General features: G+C 26.5%; 1 protein-coding gene across 1 annotated transcript; it reads right to left on the reverse strand.

Annotated features, from left to right (window-relative positions):
* Nucleotides 1-378: 378 nt before the first annotated feature.
* LOC149055152 (uncharacterized) lies at nt 379-14154 on the reverse strand. The gene is made up of 5 exons (XM_089229183.1): nt 14020-14154; nt 4977-5179; nt 1609-1696; nt 1360-1516; nt 379-1146 (listed from the first exon to the last, which is right to left on the reverse strand). Exons 2-5 carry the CDS (start codon nt 5162-5164, stop codon nt 746-748), a joined length of 834 nt encoding a protein of 277 aa, XP_089085309.1. The 5' UTR covers nt 5165-5179; nt 14020-14154; the 3' UTR covers nt 379-745.
* Nucleotides 14155-16031: the final 1877 nt, after the last annotated feature.

The raw sequence follows: 16031 nt of genomic DNA on the forward strand, positions 1-16031 counted from the left end.
CTTTAATTTTAAAAATTACTGACTTAAACAAATTATTGTGAATGTAAAATTGTCTACAACATTGTTCGATTTTCTATCAAATTTTACCAACAAAACGATGGAAGCCATTAAATTATACAGAAATTATGAGATGATTTATTAGGATTATAAAGTTTACCAGTAATACAGATTGGATTAAAAATTAATGTAAATTTTAAAAGAAACTTATTTTTTAAATTTATTTCATTAATGTACCAAGATTTATTTAAGAAAGTCTAAAAATATTCGCACATTTATTACTTGATATAAATATATATATACATATATTATGATGTATACTACAAAATTATTATTAATAAATTACATAACATTTTAAATCAATTGTCTAGATACCTTCTTTAACATAAATTCTTAAAATAAATAAATTAATAATTGGAACAGACACTTAATAACTGAATTTTTAATATTCTATACATGCTTAGAAGAGGATAAAATCAAAAGAAAAAGAAATATTTAACAAAATGAATATAATATTTCGGAATTTAAAGTAAATTAATATTCCTTATTATTAAACATTTAAAATTGTAATTACTATACTCTCATTAACTAGAGAGCACAACTCGACGGTGACCAAAACCAATCGTAGGCTACGTATTTCCACCACTTACTCTATAGCGTGAGTATCAAATGACAAGAGAATTTACATTTGAGGCGGAGCACGTTCTTCTAAAAAAATGTTTTTAGATACGCGCCTGTGTGAATGAATCTACAATTCTCCAAATTTGTTTTTCAACAATAATAAAATCTCTTCTTTAAGTTCATTTTGTCTTCTTTGGGAAGTACTGTTATCATATTCTGCTTCCTCTTTATTTTCAGGCATAATGGAATTAGACATTTTTTTCTTCTTTATCAGTTTATCTACATCTACAGTAGATAATATATTGTTTACTTTTCCTTCTAATTCAGCATATTTATTTTTAAGAGTATTGATATCATTCATAAATGATTCTATTAGACTACAAGAACTTAAACACTCGGTAGTCGGTTTGTTGATATGTTCAGATATTTCTTCAGTGAATGTAGTTGTTGTTGAAACCTTGAGCAGTTCTTTTAGTGAAGTTGAAGTCATCGGGTTTTGTTTTGACTGCTTGGCTATGGTTGTTTTAGCTAAACAAAATTCAACATTACGATACAAAATTACGTGATTTATAAGTTTAAAAAAAATTGAAACCTCACAACATGCTGTGAGTTGATCATCTACCACTTCATTAAATGCAAAAAATGTTGTTGTTTGTTTAGTTATGCGATTGAGTTACACCATCAGGAAAACAGCGTGAATCTAACAAAAAAACTAAGCTTAACAATATTAAAATGACTTACATATTATACTACTACCATCAATAACTTCAACGAGTTGATCATTAGTACAAACAGGAAGATAATTTTGATTTTCAATTTTTGTACAAACAGAAGTAGAACTTTGATTTGTGGCTGAAGTACTAGGAAAATCTCTATAATTTTTTGCAGCGCTATCAGTCTAATTCAAAACATGCAATGGAAATGTTTAGTTTTAAAGTTTTAATAATGTTTCAACTTAAATGAAAATATAATTTTAATAATAAGACACACCTGATTGTTTTTTATTATACTTAATTTTGGTTCAATTGACTGTAATAAATTATGTTGTACTGAATCCGTAACATTTTTGCTTCTAGGTCTATATCATTCATTCATACGTATACAAAATTAATGTAAAAAATAATAATAATTAAATATAATGTAATAATTAAAATAACAAAATCTAAATTTCAATTTGAATAATATAATATATTGGTAGTGGTTTTAAAGACATAACCTAATAAATAACCATAACCTATAAAAAAAATTTATAAAGTGATGAAATAGAGAGATCTTGAGTTATTATTGTTTAAGAGAGAAAAATATATACTACACTCGGATTGTGGAGATATCGTTATACGTTACACACATTATACGCTACTCGCCTATTCCCGCAGGGAAAAATTGATGTAAATGCGAATCTAGCGCTAGCTATATGTATTTTATAAACTAAATTATGAATAGGTATAGGTAGCCGTAGGTTCACCCTTGCATCTATTTCTTCCTGCACAAGCCTACTCTTAACATTAAGCAACCTTGTGATTAGACAAAAGGTATGTCAGCAACAAAACATATTTTATTCTTATTTGCGCATCCTCACTTCACCTCTGTGCTAGATTCTCCAATCTTCATGTTTGATATATGCGACCAATGAGACGCGGAGATCGTAACACTTAGTAAAAAGTGGGGAATATGCGTGTTACATACGTTATTGACATACCTATATACTTTGTTATGGTTCTATCTTATATAATCTTATTGGTCAAATTTCTATGGTTTAGTCACTAGTCAATATAGATATTGCAATAACTAAATAGAAAATTCGTTCTTATCTCTTAAGTTGGCCGAAATAATATTCGATAAAACATTTTAACATGTAGTTTTGACTTGTAAACATTATTCTTAACTAATCGAAAAGGTCTTAAAATACTTGAAAAAATACTAAAATATACTAAAATAATTGATAATAGCTAATAATTTCGCCTTTAAACATTTTAGATATCACAATTAATGGGGACGTAATTCAGATGTGCTAAAAAAAACTCTGGACGCAAATGGGAGAATAACTTTTTATACCTACCTATTTTTATACGGTATGCAATTCGTAAGTAGCGTTACGAAAGTCTATTGAATACAATTATTTCAATAACAGATTTTAAAACAATAATTTATTTATTCTGTGAAATTCTTCTAATGATAAGATACAGGGTGATTTTTTAAGCATGCCCCCCATTTTTCCCTATAATAGTTGGTAAATTTATTCAATTTCTGATTTTTAGTATTTTTAAGTAGACTTAAATACCATAGTATCAAATTTCTGATATATTTTTTTTACTATTTAAGGAGTGTCCGTTTACTATACCAACTTCTATTATTCAAATGAGAACACCTTTTTTACTGAAAATTATTTAGCAGGAATCTTTGATGTACCTACGTATCTGTATCAAAATTCTAATAAGTAATTTCTGAGTTAATAAAATGTTTATACTAAAGATATAATTTATACAGTGAGTAAACGCTAACTGAGATCACTCAATACATTTACGTTAAGTCTTAGGATTTAAATTCTGTTTTTCGGTCGGTTGTAATGACATAAAGATACAAATTTGTATGGCCTTTGAATTTTTTTAACTTAATAAGACATGCGCATGCGCAGTACAACTTTTTTTCTTAAATAGTAACCACATATTTAAACCAATAATTATTTTTTGCCTAATTTTTTAATGCATTTTGGTAGGTAAACCAACTTTCTTAGTTCAAAATTGACCAAGTTATGGCAACTCAACCAAAAAACTGCAAAATACACGGGATTTACAGTTTTTTGATTGTGACTCTTAAAATAATTATTCTAGGATTGTTTAGGTTTGACATTTTCATCCCTAATTATTAAGTTGATATTTACACATAATTATAATCTCAATTACTGTACAATTTTCACTGTAATTATTTGTGTAAGAGTTATAACTTATAGCAGAAAAAACGTAAATAAGTATGATGTTTATTTCATTACATTTAATGGATCTGTTGACTATTATAATGTATGAATAATTAATAACAAATTCAATTCTTACAATTCATATAAATTTATTTAGTTATTATTTCATTTATCGTATACATTTTTCAAATTTTTGTCCACCAATCACCATGAACTAAACATGATTCAGCGCGCCGCATAAATTCTTTATTTGTTGCAGCTGTAATTTGTTCATGAGACAGTTGATCTTTTAAATTTTGAAGATTTATAGGAAGGTCGGCATACATTATTGTTTTTTAGTGACCCCATAAAAAAAAAATCTAGTGGCATAATATCAGGTGATCGTGGTGGCAATTCAATGGGTCAGTAAGTTACGAGCCATCGATTTGGAAATTTAGCATTTAAATAGTAACGAACTATGTGAGCATTGTGTGCTGGAGCACCGGCGTGTTGAAAAATGATATTTTCTCTTAGAGCTAAAGGAATATCGTCAAGCATCATCGGTAATTCGTTTAATAAAAAATTATAATATCGTCTTCCATTGAGTGTTCCTTCATAAAAAAATGGACCAAGCTATTTACTACCAATTAAACTGCACCAAACATTTATTTCCCAAACAGTTAGATTATTGGTTTCAAATGTCCAATGTGGATTTTTATCGTCCTAGTAACAGTTATTTTGCTTATTAATAACACCATTATTTGTAAACTTCGATTCATCTGTCCATAATATTTAAATAGAATTTAAAATTTATGGTTTTTCATCTAAACCGGCCATCAATCACGCAACAAAAGTAAAAAACAGAATTCAAATCTTAAGACTCTACGTACATTTATCGAGTGTTCTCAGTTAGAGTTTAAACACTGTATATATAAATATATATATAATAATAATATAATATAAAACCCTTAAAAATTATTTTATAAAATTAAAGACTATATGCTATGTTATACTTGAATCATTTTTACAAATGATTTTATTGATAAATCAATAGTAATAGCTATTTTTTTCAAATCCTCTAAACCTCTATCGACTTCTTCATTACCATAGACATCATAATTATTATAATTACCTTAAAACACAAAGATTCATAACTCAAAAACTACTAACTTAAATTTTGATTCAGATATATAAAAATTTGAAAAAAATTAGCTTATTAATAAAAATTAAAAAGAGGAGGTTCCTATTTGAAAAACCGAAGTTAGCATTGTCGCAAGATCATCTTTAAGTGGATAAAAAAATGTCAATGATTCGAAAAAAGTTCATCAAGAGAGAATTTTAATAAATGCATAATTTAACTATAAAAATAGGATGACCATGCCTAAAAAAATCACATGTATTATAAATAATTATATAGGTATGGCAAATAAAATAATTACTTAAGCAATTTGTCTTTAATACTTACACAGGGAGTGGTGTTTTGGTACATTTAATGTGGTTGAATGCAATTTCTTGGCTTAACAAATACACATGACATTTGTCACAAATATATACATGATTGACTTCTAAATTGAAATCAGCTGCTTCTTCTTGTGATTTTCTCACATGAGGAGGAAGTTTACGCCGTTTACGTTCATCCATTCTTGCTGACATTTTTTTTCTTCAAAACTTCATTGTTGAAAGCGTAATATGAAATAAACATTTAAACATAATTATTGTAACGTGTAATAATGTTTTAACTATGTTCCCTTACTGATTCAGGGCACAATATTAAATATTCGTGTAGGTAGCAAGCATATTTTATGTATCTAAATTCTACCTATAATAATTATATTATTTAAAGCCTTAAATAAATAATTATTATTTCCATAGGTCTATGAATATCTTTAATATTATGAAATATAAAATTGTCTTCATGTATTCTGCATACAAGTAACATGATATACCTAACCGTTATAAATAATAAGGTTAGAACCTATTATTTTTTTTATAAGTTAGGATTTTTAGACTTAAACAGTTAACAGTAAAAACTTATTTAATACTCTACCATTAAAAATAATCAACAATTCACAATAAGTTATTAAAATTGCTAATAATAAAACAATAAAATATTGTAAAATTACGCTTAATGCTTCCAACAGAATAAATGATAAATGTTTACTACAATATGTGGATCGTGGCATAATCATCAATATATTTGATCATTTGATACACACCTAAAGACAGCTTGGGTGGAAATGTTTTATGAATAGAGTAACAGTATACCGACTTTAGTATATCTTGAAAATCATTAATAAATATTAATATAGTCTAAAAATACTTAAAGAAATCTAGCTAGTAATATTGAAGAAAATAAATCAAATTTAAAACATAGAAATAAAGGTATCTATTATTTACATGAAAAGGGTTAAAAATAAAATAAATATTTTAATATAATATGAAATTGAAAATAATATACTATAATAACGGTAAGAATGTTGTTGAAAACACATACTTTTTTTTTAATTTGACTGTTTAGTAGCTACCTACCTAGTACCTAATATTTACCAAATAGCATAGTTAATTTAGATTGTTAATATATGATTAGATATATACTGTCTATTCATTATATGAAACGTGAATGTATTAATAGTTCAGTTGTTTACTAATTTATTATACTTATTTGTTTTCATAAATTCACTAAAAATTCGTTCGCTATAAAAATAAGATTTTTTTTATAAATTTTTAACTCAAAATAATTAACAAATTTTAGGGATTTGAATGGATTTTGTTAAAATTTGAACTTAAAATGCAAATAAAAAAAAATGTGCTTAAGTATCTTCAGTATTTTTGAACTGCTAATAAAGCAACTTATGAGGACCTTTACGTTCAATTTTAAATGATTTTGGAAAAATTTCTCAAGGCTACGAATAGCTCAAAAAGAGTTAAAATATTTCAAAATTGTTACCATAAATGGAAAATGCTAATGCGAATATTTGGTGAGCATTTTAAATTAACGGTTGTTGATTTTTAAATTACACCAAAAATAATAAGCCACTTTTTTCAAAAACTTCTAAGCATCATAAATTCATAACTCCCCAAATGCATCGACTAGATTCACTTTTTTATCAGTAGCAAAATGTATACCTTATAATGCTGATTTTTGTAACTCTCTTTTATAGATACCACTAATCATATCTCTATTTTTCTGATAAACAATATTAAATTAAATTAAAAATGTTTATAATTTATTAAACATTAATGAGAATATCATAATGATCAATAAGTTTGGAAATAATTTAATATAAAAATATGAAACAATTTTGTATGTTAAATAACACAGAAGATATACATTTATTAACTAATATGAAAAAAAATTAGGGAACGTTTTGAAAAATATAAAACATAAATCCAGTTTGAAGCTATACAACTTCATACTTGTGATTATATGTTAAAAACAATAAAACAAAATTATTAACTGATGCGGATATGCTTTTAATGTTCGAAAGAGGAAAACGCGGTGGTGTATCTCAATGTTAAAATAAATATAAAAAAGCGAATATTAAATATATGGGGTAAAAGTTTGATAAGAGTAAGAGTTCAGTATTTTTTCAATTGTTGCATATTCAGAATTTATATTATATGATATTACACGTATTACAGTGATGTATTCGTAATTTTTTTCTAGGTTATACATTCAGCACATAGACGTATATTGAGGGGAGAGGGGTGGGGAGCTTAATCCTCTCTCTCTCAAAAAAAAAAAAATTGTCACCAAACCTAAAATTAACTTATAGTGGGTCGTGAGGTATACCATCGCGTCTTTATATTCAAATTGATTTATTTACCCCTTCCACCACCAAAAAAAAAGGTTATTAGGATAAGATGGAGTTAGAACTTATTTTTTATCACATAATTTCGTTCTGTTTGCCATGTATGCGGTACAAAAAATTGAGCTTATACATTTTTTTCTAACGATTATAACTATAAGAAAATTGGTAATTCAATAAAAAAATTTTGAAGGTAGACGTGGGTATACGCGCGTATCCCTGCGTATCTTTGGTAATTTAACAGGGTATACACTAAATCAGTAAACTGGTGGTAGGGTAATATACGCCGTATACCCGCGTATACCCTCCAATACACCACTGCTGACGTATACTGTTTATACCAGTGATTCTCAAGCTTTTTTGGTTCACGGCACATCATTATACATCACAAATTTTCGCGGCACACTCAATACGAATGTAATGAAATAAATTACCGTTTTCAATATTTTTACCAGCATAATTACAAATATCAGTAACTTCTCGCGGCACACCTAGTCGATCTCTCGGTACAGTATTGTGCCGCGGTACACCGGTTGAGAACCACTGTTTTATACTAACAATAATCATAAGTATCATATTACGATCGGTGGGGACTATCCATGGGTTATATTAGCGAGTAGAACTATAATGTACGTCAGTGGTTCTCAAACTGTGCTCCGCGGAGCCCTAGGGCTCCACGAGAGTAGTTTAGGGGCTCTGTGGCTCCCCGAGAATATCTGTATTAATTAAATTTAAATTATTAATATTAATTAAATAATTTGTATATATTCGTATTTTACATAAAATAAAAATAAAAAGCAAATCATTTACAATATTGACATCATTTTTTATGAATTTTTGTTGTCTCATATAGACATTTCTGATTTTTGAGGCTCCGTAATTTTTTTTAGGAATATAAGGGCTCTGCGAACAAAAAAATTTGAGAACCGCTGATGTACGTCATTACGATTTATACTGTTAACAATAAATATCTATACAATACGTTTATGTTATTATTTATATTAATAATACATAACACAATATTTAGACATTTATGTGGATTGGCAACATCAGTCGTCTAAACATTCACTATATAATGGAATGCAAATCGTATTTTAAAAATAAATAATGATCAAAATGTAAGTTGAAATTGGCAACAATGCCGTCATCTACCACATACGGCACGATATCAGTGTGTGTGTGTGCGTATTCAGTTCTTACTACGTATTACTTATTATTATTACTTAAGAAGTTAATGTCAATTGTTATATAATGTAAGAAATAATATAATTTTTGTTCTAAACTTATGTGTGTTTTTTTAATTAATTAATAATCGGTAAAAGTAGAAGCAACGTCACCATAAAAAATGATATTTTTTTGATGTCGATTTAAAATATCTCAAGAACTTTTTGAAAAACAAAATGATTTACCATATTGTCCAAATAATGTAGGTACCTATTAGATGATCATAAACTTTCAAAATCATTCTCTAACTGTTAGATAAAAATAAATATGTTCATCATTATTTAAATCTAAAATTAACTTTGAAAGTGGGATTAGAATTCGAAAAATTCATAGTTCTATAATTTGATCAATCTGATACGATGAACCTATGCAGAGCCGCATTTAACGGGGGGCAAGGAGGGGCAACTGCCCAGGGGCGACAAATTTTATGGTGTTTGATAGGACGGAAAATTTAGGATAAATTAAGGATCAACATAAAATAAAAAATTAAGGGTAGCATATTTTAATTTGCCCCGGGGCGGCAACATAGCTTAACGCGGCACTGAACCTATGTATCGAAAAAAAATACTAAACTAAGACATCAAGCTACAAATAATTTTTAAAAATAATTTTTTTGTATTATGATGAATAACTATTTTTACGGAATAACTATGATGAACGTAAGGAATTATGTAGAAATAAGAAAGATTCCAGAAGGAAGAGTAAATATGTTTCAAAAAATAACTTTAAAAAATCAATATTCTTTGGAGAAAATTACTGAAATAACTGAAATACAATTTGACCAACCAATTTATATAAGAGCATTTATCTTAGATAGGTAGAGAAGATTTTACTAAACATTTGAAAATTTTTAATAAAATAAAATAAATATTTAAAAACAGTGACTGATACCTTGATTTTTTGATAATCATGTTTAAATATTATTTTATTATTTCATTCCCACTTTGATCAGAAAACAGAGATAATTGATATTATATTTTTAAAATACATAATATTTAATGAAATGTATTTTATTTCTTTAGACACAAACCCACCATTATCATCACATTTAATAACACATAGAAGATCATTTTCTTTATGTAAATATTGTTTTTTTAATGATTAGAATATAGTATAGATTTTTTCAATTGTATTACAACAAACTTCTAAAAATGTATTTAGAAAATAAAAATCAAGTATAATATTTAATCTTGTATATATATATGAAATTATGAACACATTTACAATAAAATTCTAAGCTTAAACTTGAATTCCCAATTAACAAATAAAACAAATAAAAATTATTTGATGCAATTAAAATATGGTTACTTAAATGTTGTATTTTTATGTTAGAAGAATCTAAAATATTTAATTGTTTCATTATATAATTTTGTTATTTTTAGTTTTTACAATGTTATTTATGTATTTAAAAAAATTGTTATAACAAAACCATTTGTAGGCCATTTATGAGTCCAAAGTCCATCTTTAGTAGAAGCAAAACCAAAATAACTTGGTAAATATTAATCTAACAAATTAAAATAGTAAAGTTTAAGAATATGTAATTTAATTATGGTTTATTTATTTTTATTTAAATCATGGTAAAATTTAGATTCAATTTTCATTTTTTTTATCAACAACAAAAGATAACCTAGAGGATAAATTTGTTTTTTAGTTTATTTTCTACCTTTTATGTTAACTATATATGATACTATATACGAATTGTTATTTGGCAATAATATTTTTTATATTAATTAAATTATAAGATTTTGTAAATCATTTTGCGTAGAGTCTTATTAACATATTATCACCTAACTTCATTGCGCATAGAATGTTCTAATTAAATAGAACCATTTTGATTAAATTAACTTAATTTATGAGGTAAACTAACTTATAGTTATAATTTAATAAACCAGAAACTTTGCCACTATATTTAGTAGAAATGATTTCCAAAGTAGTGGCTTCATACTTTTCATAATATTTAAATCTTATAATTGAATATATTCATACTAATTGTAACCTTGCTGTTTCAAAATGTGTAAATAAAGTCACATTTTTTTTTGGGCTTGAAGTCACAAGTTGAAAATTTGTTTTTATTTTGGTAATCTTTCATTTAAATTAAATGCATAAAAATTTAAGTAGAAAATTATTTTTTATAAGTAAATACACATAATAATTATAAATGTATAAAAATTATTCTTATCAAATTCATAAATATAAAGTTACACTGTTTGATTTTGAAGGTGAGAAAAACCCAAAATCTACAATCCTAACACCTACCTATCTACAATGTTTAATTGTTGGTCAAGCTAGATCTAGATCTTATGATAGAATAATGTTACCTACTAAATATTGAATTTGGTATGGAAATCTTTATACAAGCTTTATACAAATCTTTATACAAGCTCCACCAAACAGTAAATTTAACAGATTTAGAAAAAATTTTTAATATCATAGATAAGATTGAAAAAAATATCTGATAATAATATACCTAGTATATGTTGAAGATTGTATTTAAGATAAACAAGAAAAAATTAATGAATCATTTTCTAAGATCCAGATCCAAAAACATTTTATGTATTTATCTAAGCCACAATAATAGCATAAAATTAGGTCCTAATGCAATAATTATATTAAATTAATAATTATATGATTGGAAAAAATAAAGTAAAATTTAAAGATAATAATATATTTTCAATAAAGAAAAACATATAAAGGAACAGAAGGATTATTTAGAGTAGGTACGTATTGTATTACACAGTTTACCACCTAAATTTTAAACTCCTTAATGTTTTAAAAATTATAAAGAAATATCAATTTAATTTGAATTGATGAATCAAAACAATAATAAAAATACAAAAAAAGTTAAGGCTTGGGAAGTGGAGAAATATACTGAAATAATTGCTAATATTTGGAAAGAAATAAGCACTAAAAGTGGTTTTCAAAAAGAAGATGTACTACGAAAAAATACTCTGAACATCCTATTGAACATAAATATGTAGGTACCTAAGTAAAACAGCTATTTAAAAAACATTTTATTGCAAGTGAATAAAAAGCAGGAAATAACAATTTCCTTAATAAAAATTTAGTATTGATAATTTTTAAGTATAGAGTTAGAAAAGTTAATTAATATTGTTCAAGGTATTAAACATTTAATATTATATGTATGTTACGAGTTTACCGTTATAAATACAATTAAATAAATAAATTAATTAATAGTGTTAACTCAAAGAAATGAATAAATATTTGGGTTTAAATCATGGCAATATTATTAATGACAAAATATTATCTGTAGGAAAATCGTTTATGAATTATATAACAAACATGGAAATATGTTTCAAAATATTCATAATCTGTTGTTTGCTACTCTAGCTTTACAAATAGTTAAATAAGATAATCAATTAAGAAATCATGTACAGATTAATTATTGGAACCTGAGAAGTATTTAACATAGACAATATGAGATTTTGTAAATGTGATTTTAATTTAAGATAACTAAAAAATCTGAAAAATCATTAAAAAAAAATAATAAATAAGCGGGCTAAAGAGAGAAAATAAATATTTCACTGATATCCTCAAAAGATGGAACATTTTATAAAAGTTTAAATAACACTCTGCTGATTTGTTTGTTAGGCATGACTTTAATACTTTATACAAATATAATAATGGTTTTAGGTATATTTTTAAAGCAATAGACACATTATCTAAATAAGCATGAGCTGTTGGTTTAAAAACAAATACTAGGCTGGAACGATTTTTCACAAATATTTGAATACTTATGATATACCAAAAAAATTGCATGATAATTGTTAAAGGTAAGGCATTTTACTATAAAGATTTAAAACCGCTATTAAATAAATTTAGTCATCGTGTATAGTACTGAAGTAAAAACTAAAGTATCAGTTATTGAGAGATTTAACAGGACATTATGTGATAAATTTAAAAAAATTGTCTATTTTCATAATGTATCAATTACCTATTTATTTACTTAAAACTTTTAAGCCATATATTAAGCCCTAACAAAACATGTCTTAGAGAAATTAAAATTAAGCTATTATAAATAAATAAAAATATTGATAATGAATTACTTTTTACTGTTTGTAATTATGGCACTAAATTTTAAATCGATAATTGGGTTAATTTACTATAAATAGGTAGAAGATATGTATGTATAAAAAATAACATAAAAATATAATTACCCAAGGTAATTAGATTTTAAAATCTAATGTAGTTTATTATAAAATTTAAGATTTAGATAGCAAAATGTATGAAGAAGAGTGACAACTATCAGCAATATGTGACATATGATATTATATTATACTTTATCATTAAAATTAAAAAGTTATAACTTTTAGGTTATTTATAATTCCTGAAGAAGAAAATGTATTCGCTATCATTTTTATTTTATCGCTTTTGGATCTTTTACAATTACCTATCATCAACATTTTTTATAGATCTTACAATATATTTTTACTGTACCTATTGTTACTAGGTATTGTTAATTTCAGTTATATTTTATGTTACTTGTTATTCGCTTAGATAAATCTTGCATTATAGGTTTTAGTCCAATGTATAATTAAAACCTAAGTAAACTTCAAAAATATTTGATTAATGCAGTATATCAAATTATCAAATGCAATTTACAATTTTTGTATCAAGCTTTAGAAGTGTTAAATAATATTTTTATAATTTATTTAAATTATTATTATATATATAATTATTATAATTATTTAAATAATATTTTATAATCAAATATTTTTCGATTTAATGAAACTCTATTTTTTAATAAATGATAGATATTGTTATAATAATATAGTGAGAATTAGAACTATTGTAATCTAAATTGTTTATAGTATAAAATATTTTATTTAAAGCAATTTTGCTAAGACCACATATTATATTATTTAACTAAAAAATAGACAAAGTCCAAATAATTTATTATGTGGATGACCTTCGCATCTTGCTGTTCGTCTGACGATCATGTCGTCGACGAGCTAAAATTCCTAGTCCCCGCTACATAATATCCCCGTATAAACAGGGGTTAAAGTGGAGGGGGACGCAGGAGGACTCAGTCCCCTTACCTCTGACGGCGGTTAAAAAGCGTCCCCTTTAACAAATTAGGATTTTATATATTAGACATTATACTCTTAAATTATATATGGAACGCTTAAAACTTTATGGAGACATCAGTCCCCTCTGGAATTTTTCCCCACTTTAACCTCTGCGTATAAATCATATTTTTTTTTATATATATATAAACAATGTCGCTCGCTACCATAATTATTAGAATCGTAGGCGTGGCTCCATATTATTACTGTTATAGAAGTTTTTATGAACTGAACTATTACTTGAATTATCACTAATACTACGTGATCGCATATTTATTAAAATATACCTATATAGGTAACCTCTACATTATATAGATATAGTCACAGCTCGCTACAATACTTTCAATTCTTACTACCTTAAAAATAAATTGCCTTAAAATTAAATACTTACCAAAGTTATAACTCGTCCTATATTTAATACAATTAATAAAGTTACACTTAAACGAAGAACAAAATATATTAGAAAATTAGAAAACCATTTAACATTTCAGATGGAATAGCTTAGTTATTCAACCATGACATTTCGTAAACCACAATAGATAAAATCAATATGATGCTCTGAACGGTTTTTCGCTCAGTGTGACCACAAACATCAACACTAAACTATTATATATAACACAAAAGTAGAATTTGTAACACTGATTTTTCGAAAAACTGGTGGCGGTACAGTTGCTCGACCAATGAGAATAACCAGATTATATACTTGACATCAAATAGTTTAAATTCGTTGACATGGTCACACTGATTTCTACGAGGTCTTATCAGTCAGTTTATGTTTGTTTACATCAGGCCTTTAAAATCGAATATCATATAAAACCGTGACCGTGAGTAAAGCAGTGGTTTACATCTAAGCATAGTTACACTGGACTTATCACTACGAACAAAATTGCGGCCTCAAAGTTGTTGGGGGTTAACTAAAAGTTCATTATGTTGTTCTTTTATTATATGTATTTGATCATAATATGGTCTACTAAGGGCAGCGTCATTCTGATGTGTGGAGGGGTGAGTAGGGCCTACACCTTGATCTCGTGTTTGAAAAAAGGTAGTAAAATTGTGTTATTTTTATAAAATTTAAATTTATATGTTTTGTAGTGTAGTTAGTAAATATAAAATAATGATGTAAGTACAACACAAAAATATCGAAATATCCAATAACATCGTCATTGTCAGAATCGCATCACTTTAGCAAAGGTGATGCGGATAGTGGTCTATCTGTTTCGTCGATTTGCTATTACTCATAAGTTAGAAATTAAGAAATTTATGATATCAATTAAATATGATATGTTTATAGTCAAGGAGCCTCATAACTACGCGTTTTCTTTGTCAAAAACTACTATCTCTAATTCCAACGATATGACGTATCGACAATCACGATTTTCATTCTGCTAAAATATTCGAATCTTTCCTAATATTTGCAAAAGATCAATTGACCAAAATTTTTAATTTTTGTGATTTAGATTGCAATTAATATTGTTAAAATTTTCCAAATTTTGCAACATTTCAAACTTAAATATTTAAACAACTAAATACATTTATAAGAATGTGCCTCAATCGGTCACTCGCACATGTTAAGGAAAATTAGAATACATTGTCAAAATGAATATCGAGAGAATTGTTTCGATATTCGATGTATTGTTGGAATTAGAGTTTCATGTATCTATTTGAGTGAAAAATAATCATTTATTTTTTCGTTATTACAAATGTATTATCTGACATGTGTGTGTGAGTGCGTGAGAGATCTCTCCGTACCATTACCGCAAATAACGTGATTGTTGGAATCATGGAAATGTGGCCGGGCGGATTAAGGCGTCGGTTGCGACGCGCACCGTCGCCGGTTCGAATCCCGGCCATGAGTGACATCGCTTTCCTAGCCGTTAACGCTTTATGGAAAGAGAGGCTGCCGCCTTCCACCCAGGCATTGCAGAAAACTATGTACGCCCATTAGAAATTCTGCCAAACACCCAAGCTTTCTAACCAACAGTTCCCTCCCCCACAGTTCCACAGGCTATGATGACCCCTGCTGCCGATGCCTCAAACCCCAATAAAAAAAAACTAGCTTACTATTCCATAGATGTTGTTTATTTTTCGATTTTTCGATTTTTCGATTTTTTGACTTATTTGATAAAAACATCTACGCACAGTAGATATTTTATCTTTGTATTCTTATCATGTGAAGTTGTTAAAAAATGTCAAACGAATACTTGAATGTATCATCCATAAACGAAAATTCGGATTTTAATAGTATAGAATATGGTAAAGTCTGAAACAAATATTAAAATATCCAAACTAACCATGTTACTCTTGGTTTCCACCGGTTGTCGGTAAAAAGAAATTGCAAATAATCATAAATATTTTTTTTTTTTCACAAAAGTTTAGAAAACTTGAAGATCATACCAGATTACT

This window comes from Diuraphis noxia, unplaced genomic scaffold (genome assembly GCF_037042655.1).
Source record: "Diuraphis noxia isolate RWA-SAM2 unplaced genomic scaffold, SU_Dnox_SAM2 contig0005, whole genome shotgun sequence".
Classification (NCBI taxonomy): domain Eukaryota; kingdom Metazoa; phylum Arthropoda; class Insecta; order Hemiptera; family Aphididae; genus Diuraphis; species Diuraphis noxia.